Source organism: Echinops telfairi, unplaced genomic scaffold (assembly GCF_000313985.2).
Source record: "Echinops telfairi isolate 266 unplaced genomic scaffold, ASM31398v2 ScPeMD7_31;HRSCAF=116, whole genome shotgun sequence".
NCBI classification, from domain to species: Eukaryota; Metazoa; Chordata; class Mammalia; order Afrosoricida; family Tenrecidae; genus Echinops; species Echinops telfairi.
Genome location: NW_022103928.1, coordinates 56,487,658 through 56,494,634, shown reverse-complemented (window position 1 = coordinate 56,494,634; position 6,977 = coordinate 56,487,658). Strand labels below are relative to the sequence as shown.

At 49.0% G+C, this 6,977-nt stretch overlaps 1 protein-coding gene across 9 annotated transcripts in view; it reads left to right on the top strand.

Annotated features, from left to right (window-relative positions):
- The window catches only part of SVIL (supervillin), a 221,238-nt gene that overhangs the window by 174,733 nt on the left and 39,528 nt on the right, over positions 1 to 6,977 (top strand). For all 9 annotated transcript variants that reach the window (XM_045290069.1, XM_045290068.1, XM_045290066.1 and 6 more), the window contains 3 exons: positions 3,970 to 4,059; positions 4,154 to 4,240; positions 5,949 to 6,129. In XM_045290069.1, coding sequence (XP_045146004.1) covers positions 3,970 to 4,059; positions 4,154 to 4,240; positions 5,949 to 6,129 — 358 coding nt within the window. The remainder of the gene's footprint in view (positions 1 to 3,969; positions 4,060 to 4,153; positions 4,241 to 5,948; positions 6,130 to 6,977) is intronic.

The window sequence follows — 6,977 nt, the reverse complement described above, 5'->3', positions numbered from 1 at the left end:
TTTTCCACAAACCACTTGAAACTCCCCTTGTGTATGTGCTGTGCACATGTGCTTGTGTATGGTTGTAAGAAAATGAGAGTATGTTCATTTGAGAGAGAGAGAGAGAGAGAGTGTGTGTGGGTGTCCACCCATGGGGTTAGGGTGAGGTGAGATACCTCCATTGGAAAAAAAAAATCAAGCCATGACCTCGTGTTTTTTTAGTTGTTGTTTTTAAATGCATCCATCCATTGTGTCAAGCGCTTTTGTACATAGGTTGCCATCATCATTTTCAAAAGATTTACTTTCTATGTGAGCCCTTGGTATCAGCTCCCCACTCCCAACACCCCCCAACCCACCCCTCAAACCCTTGATGACCTCTTGGTAATGTTGAGTTCTGCTGGAATTTTGTGGGCTAGCCCTACTCTTTGTAAACTGTCGTTTTCAGTCTGTGGACCATAATTCAGTCCATCACTGTTTCAACATAGACCTATTTGGAAATTGGCACCAGTTTCCAAATCCATTGTCGATATGCTAACCGATCTTCATCCTTTCCCAGAATGACTTTAAAATTGTGCCCGGTTCTTACCACCTGGGAACTAGGAAGCCTTTCTCCATGAAGAAGCATCTTTGTCCTCTCCCCTTTGGGTGAGTGCTTAGATGCCAGTGCCTCTAGTAAGATCTCTGTGGCTCCCAAGGCCACTTTGCAGGTTCTCTTTAAACAGATGTCTGAAAGATGGGTCCAGTTCTGAGCCAGAGGGATTGCTTTGCAGAAGGTTGCTTCTCCAGTGTTGAGCTCTTGGGGCTGATGTAAAGTGTACATCCAAACACTTTAAAGATGGGCACTTACAGGCTCCCTGGGGAGCTGTCTGGCTCCTGGAGGAATACATGACACTTTATTTTCTTCCCTGTAGGAAGTGGTTAAAAAATTGGGTTTTAAAAAAAAGGAGACCCTATGAGGATCTCTTGTGGCTTAGTGGTTACACATCGGGCTACTGACCATCAGGTCTGTAGTTCGAAACCACCAGTTGCTCCTCTGGAGCAGGCAATGCTTTCTCCTCCCATAAGAGTTACAGTTTTGGAAACCAGCAAGGCAGTTCTACCCTGTCATATAGGGCCTCTATGAGTCTGAACTGACTCAATGGCATTGAGTTTGAGGGCCTCTATAGGAGCCCTGGTAGCAAGGTCAGCAGTTTGAAACAATCAGCTACTTCTTGGGAGGAAAATGAGGCTTTCTCGTCCCATAAAGAGTTAAGTCTTGGGAACCCACCAGGTAGTTCTATCCTGTCCTGTAGGGTTGCTATGGATCAGAACTAACTTCTTGGCATTGAGTGAGTGAATACGGGTCCCTATGACTCAGAATCCACATAACAATGAGGAACACAAACCAAAAGGCTGGGACCTCTTAGAAGAAAGGCTCAGAAACCAACAGTGGCAGTTCTGCCCTGTCCTGTCCGGTCGACCCTGCCCTATGGGGTTGCTACGCGTCAGGTCAACTCCGGGCAGTGCGAGTCAGGTGTTGGCCTCATCCAAGCATTTCACATTTATTACAAATGAATACCAAAAAGATTAGCATCTCCTCCAGCATTTGGTGAATGGCTGTGGCCGGTCCCTTTTTAATATTGGTTAGTTTCTTGTCCCAGCTGGATTCTTGTTCTGTGCTGGCATAGGCTGTCGACCTTTTCCACTCTCCTCCTCATGGATCCTCATGGATCCTCATGGATCCTCATGGATCCTCCTCATGGATCCTCTGTTTTACCATCACAACAAGTTCCGGCTGCCATCAAGTCCCTTCCAACAGGCGGCAATGCCGTGCGTTGCAGAGTAGAACTCGCGATAGGGTTTTCTTGGCCCTGGTGATGCTGTGGTTACATGTTGGGCTGCTAACCATGAGATCGGCAGTTCAAAACCACCAGCTGCTCCGAGGGAGAAAGGTGAGGCTTTCTACTCCTGTAAAGAGTTACTGTCTTGGAAACCCACAGGTTTGAACCTACCAAGGGGTGCCCTGGAAGAAATTTCTGCCCATCTGCTCCCCTAAAGACTTCAAACCCCAAACCAAACTCACTGCCATTGAGTGGCTCCCAATTCAAAGTGACCCTCTAGGACAGGATAGACCAGCACCTCCGTAAATATACAACTGTAAGTCAAAAAGCCCTGTTGTCAGAGGGGTCTGCCTCATACCAAAACATTCAAGTTGATTATGACACATAGTGACCCTATAGGACACAGTAGGACTGCCCTGTGGGTTTCCAAGACTGTCGCTCTTCATGAGAGTAGAAATGCCTGTCTTTCTCCTGAGGAGCAGCTAGTGGTTTTGAACTGCCAAACCTAAGGTTCGCAGACCAGCGAGTAGGGCTCCTTCCATACCCACACAAGTATATTCAAAACCAAGTATGTTTACATATGTCTCTGCAGTCAATGAGTGGCGGCAGACAAGTCCTTCCAATCATGCAAAGGGCCATCGGAATAATTCTCATTGTTCTTTTAATTCCATTTCCCATGAATTTTATGATGCCCCCTTGTGTACTTAGCTTCATTAGGGTATTGCATAAAAACAAGTCCAAACAGTGGCTTCTGAGGGGATCGGCTGGGCCATTTAAATTCAAGGCAAAGAGGTCAGCTCAGAAATTTGGGTGACTGGCTTTTAAATTTTTAATTCAAAGGGGGCAACTTTACAGATTTTTTTACAGGACATGGAGCCATCATGAAGGCTTCTTAGAACGAAGTTATAGGAAAATGACATTGATGAGAAAAAAAACCAAGAAAATCCCACCAAGAAATTTTTTCTGCTTACTAGTGTGTATCCATTCCTTTCTTTGAGGAGAGTAGGCCCGGCCTGTGAGAACGCCTTAGAACACCTTACTCCATCCGCCTGACCACCCGAATCTTCAGGCCACTTTCTGTTCCTCAAACTCAAAGGTTATTTATTTTTAAATCACCATCTGCGCCCCTTGAGGACGTGCTGGAACTGCCATGTTGACATGGTGTGAATGGAAGCAGACAGACTTCTCCAGGGAAGGTTTGCAGAGATGGAAACGCCACTCTCAGGCAGTGCCGAGCCTGCAGGGAGGCGATGCCAAGAAAAACAGCATCCCCTGCTGGTATTTTTGTCTAATGGCGCGCGTTACCATGTAGTGGCTATGTCCTTCACTGGCTCTCACGTGTTGCCAAGTCCTAGCCACGTCTGAGACATGGTAACCCACCCTCCAACCATCGTCAACCCACTCTTCTGTGTGTGCCTCCCCAAACGTTTCAGCCCCCCTGGGGTTAGTGCTCAGTGACATGACACTCTGTGTGAACGATGCTCCTGGGGCCAGACTGCCCCTCCCTCACCTCAGTCTGCAGGTGAGCTCCAGTATCAGGGGACCACAGCTTGTCTGGGACTTCCTCTGTGGGAGATGCAGCAAAGATCTTTGCTCCTCAGCTAGCCCCCCATCCATCTCCATCTCTCTCTCTCTCTCTCTCTCACACACACACTCAGACTTCACAACTCCGCTTCACGGGGTAGATTCTGATCACCTTGTGCATTATTCTGTTCGGTGCACTTGTCAGTGAACATGCTTAACACGTGTGATTACGTGTTCATTGCTCTTTGGGGAAATGTGTCTCCGGTCCTTACAGACAGACAGCTGACTCACTGCCATCAAGCTAATTCTAACTCACAACTCTTCTAGGACAGAGTAGAACTGCCCCTGTGTGTTTATGAGACAGGAAATCTATACGGGAGTAGAAAGTCTTGTCTTTTCTCCTGTGGAGGGACTGGTGGTTTGGAACTGCTGACCTTGAAGTCAGCAGCCCAACATGGCTCCGTAAAAGCCACTGTATGTTTGCACTTTTCTGACATATTTGTGGCCCCTCCCAAAGGTGTGTGTGTGTGTGTGTGTGAATTCTATAAATTATAAAACCTGTCCTGGGGTTATTGTACATCAGCCAAGTTCTGAGAATTTCCAGAAATGGGACTGACCTGCTCACTCACTCCTGTTTGCTCTGCAGGTTTGGCCTCCCCTTCCGCCATAACTCCAGTTGCTTCACCTGTTTGCAGCAAAACAAAGAGCACCACCCCAGTTTCCAAGCCCCTGGAAGGTGAGTCATCAAGCCCCCCGATACGCAGGTCCATGGGCTTGTGGTCAGAAGCATGCTCCCTGGCCCTTTCTCACTGTGGTTTCTACTTGCTCAGATATCGAAGCAAGACCAGACATGCAGTTAGAGTCTGACCTGAAGCTGGACCGGCTGGAAACCTTCCTCCGCAGGCTGAACAACAAAGGTACCCAACAGGTGCCCACAGTGACCCTTGAATTTCCAGGCTTCCAGAACACTGGTGTGCATCTTCAATGTGAGCCTACAGAAGGAAGCCGGAAAACACCTGCTCTCTGACTTACTCTGCATCCAATTCTGGCTGCCTTTCCTCCCCCACCCAAGGGTCAGCTTGCTCCCATAATGTCACCGAGCCCCACATTCTCTGTGCCAATGGTTCTCAACCTGTGGGTCGCAATCCCTTTGGGGGTCGATTGACCCTTTCACAGGGGTCGTCTGATTCATAACAGTAGCAAAATGACAGTGATGAAGTAGCAACGAAACTAATTATATGGTTACGGGGTCACCACCACATGAGGAATGTATTAAAAGGTCACGGCATTAGGAAGGATGAGAACCGCTGCTCTAAGCATTAACCTTGTGGCGAGCCAAAATGACTTCAATCACCTCTGATTGGCTCATGAAGCTCGGACGTACTGGATGTCCTAAATTGGAGACCCTCCAATCACACGCTGTCCCTGACTCTAAACCCCAAGAATAAGGCCCTCCACTCAGAATTACACTTTTGATTGTAACCTTGAAGGCCAGTCATTCTACACATGCAAAATCAGCATAGCTTTGGGTCTGAGGAATTCTAAGTTATATGTATCAAATTTTAGTAAGGTAAGCAAGAAAGAAAAACAGCAGATAGTATTGCTTCTTATCACAAAGTGTGTCTACAAGAAAATTCCGGCAACGAAAAAGGAGCCCAGGTGGCATAGTGGTTGCGAGTTAGCCTGCTGACCAAAAAGTCAGCAGTTCGAAACCGTCAGCCATGCCTCTGGAAAAGGCAGCACTTTCTACTCCTGTAAAAAGGTACAGTCTCGGAAACCCACAGGAGTGGTTCTGCCCTGTCCTACAGGATCGCTATGAGTTGGCATCAACTCTATGGCAGTAAGTGAAATGTTGCAATTAAGACATTGCAATACAAAAATCAGTCAAGTATATAGCGTCACAGAAAAAGCACCTTAGCTCCTAATAGAAATGCCCAGTACTTGAAACGGATCAAATACTGGGAGGTGGAAGCCCCTACAGTCAACAGAGATCCTTAAACGGTTGAAAATAAATACAACCAAGTACTTTAAAGTTGAAGTAGAAGCATGTCATCAAGTAATTAAACTGCAGGCAACTAATGCAAACCACTGAAAGTTTATTATACAAACACACACATGATAGCAACCTAATCTAGGGCCTATCAACTCCAGCTCGGCACTTGTTCTTATAGATAAAGTTTTATTGGCCCACAGGCACAGCCACATATTGACAGTAGCTACTCTTGCCCACCAGCAGAGTTGACTCGTCACAGCAGAGGCCCCTGAGAGCCTACAATATAGACCATCAGGCCACTCACAGAAACAAAGCTCGCTCACCTCTGTTCTAGCACACGAGGCTCTGGCTCTCTAGCCGCCTGTCAGAAGAGGGACACGTTAAATGCAGGCTTACTAAGCTTGTGCGCCGAAAGGCCAGCCTCCTCTCTCCTGCCATTTTGCCGTGGAAGCTGGTCTGGCTGGGCAGTCGTCCCGTGAGAAGTCGTGTCGGTGCCAGGGAGGCATCTATCCACGCTGTGTGTCACCAACCTGTTTCCCCACTCTTGGAACCTAGGAGATGGGGAGATGGCTCCCAAAGTCCTGTGAGGTCGACCGGCCTCACTCACGCCGCGTGTTGTTTGTTGCCGGTAGTTGGCGGGATGCAAGACACTGTCCTCACGGTCACCGGCAAATCCGTGAAGGAGGTGATGAAGCTGGATGACGAGGAGACCTTCGCCAGGTTCTACCGCGGCGTGGGTCACCCCGCCCCGAGGAGCCCCGTGGAGCTCGAGGAGGAGGACTTCGATGTCCTTTTCGATCCTTACGCACCCAAGTGAGTCGTTGCCGTCTCCTCCATTTCCCCTGGCTGCCTCCTCCTACGCCTGCACCGGCATCTCCCCTGCCGGCTGGTGTGAGTCTTCCCCGAGTTAGGCGCCCGCCCGCCCGGCGCAGTGGGTGGATTAGACATAACCTCCCAGACCAGTGCGCCTCCAGGCAGGATGGCTTGTCTTAGCTGCCCTGTGACACACACGTCTGTCCTGTCCCATCCGGACCGTGACTGGACTGTTTGTCGTTTTGGTTTGTTTTAACATAGTTGGAATGTTTTCAAAGTTTTATGAGTATAGTTTAGCAGAAAATAATTCTAGGCCCTTCTTTCGCTTGGCACAGCGAACCCTTTCCTGCCCATAACTTAGGAAGACCGTCTTTGGGTCCTGTGGGCTTCAATGAATAGAACATCCTTGCTAGAGAATCAACAAAGCACGCTGCTCCCTGTGAAAGCTGTTAGGAAATCGGTGGGGCTGCAGGCTTGCGCGGCGATGCCCACGGGTCTCCCTGCACATGGGAACACGACAGTACCACCCTGAGAAACGGCGTGATGAAGTGCGGGGTCCTTCCTGGTCAGAAAGAAGCCCACCGAGGTGACTTATGCAGAAAGTGACGTGGAGGGATGGTGTAGGCTTCCTCACAGCAAAGCACAAGCAGGCGTGCGTGCCAGGCTCGGCAGGCTCCAGAGCTCACCCAAGTGTCGTTAGTCTCCCCCGGAAGATCCTGGGGCTGTTTCCACTCTGCACCATGCTGTGACCCAGTGGCAGAAGCTGGTTCCACACAGCTCCAAGTTCATAAGCTACCTCTCTACGACCCTCCCCGGCAGTTCCTCTTCCCTAGTCATTCCAGCACCAC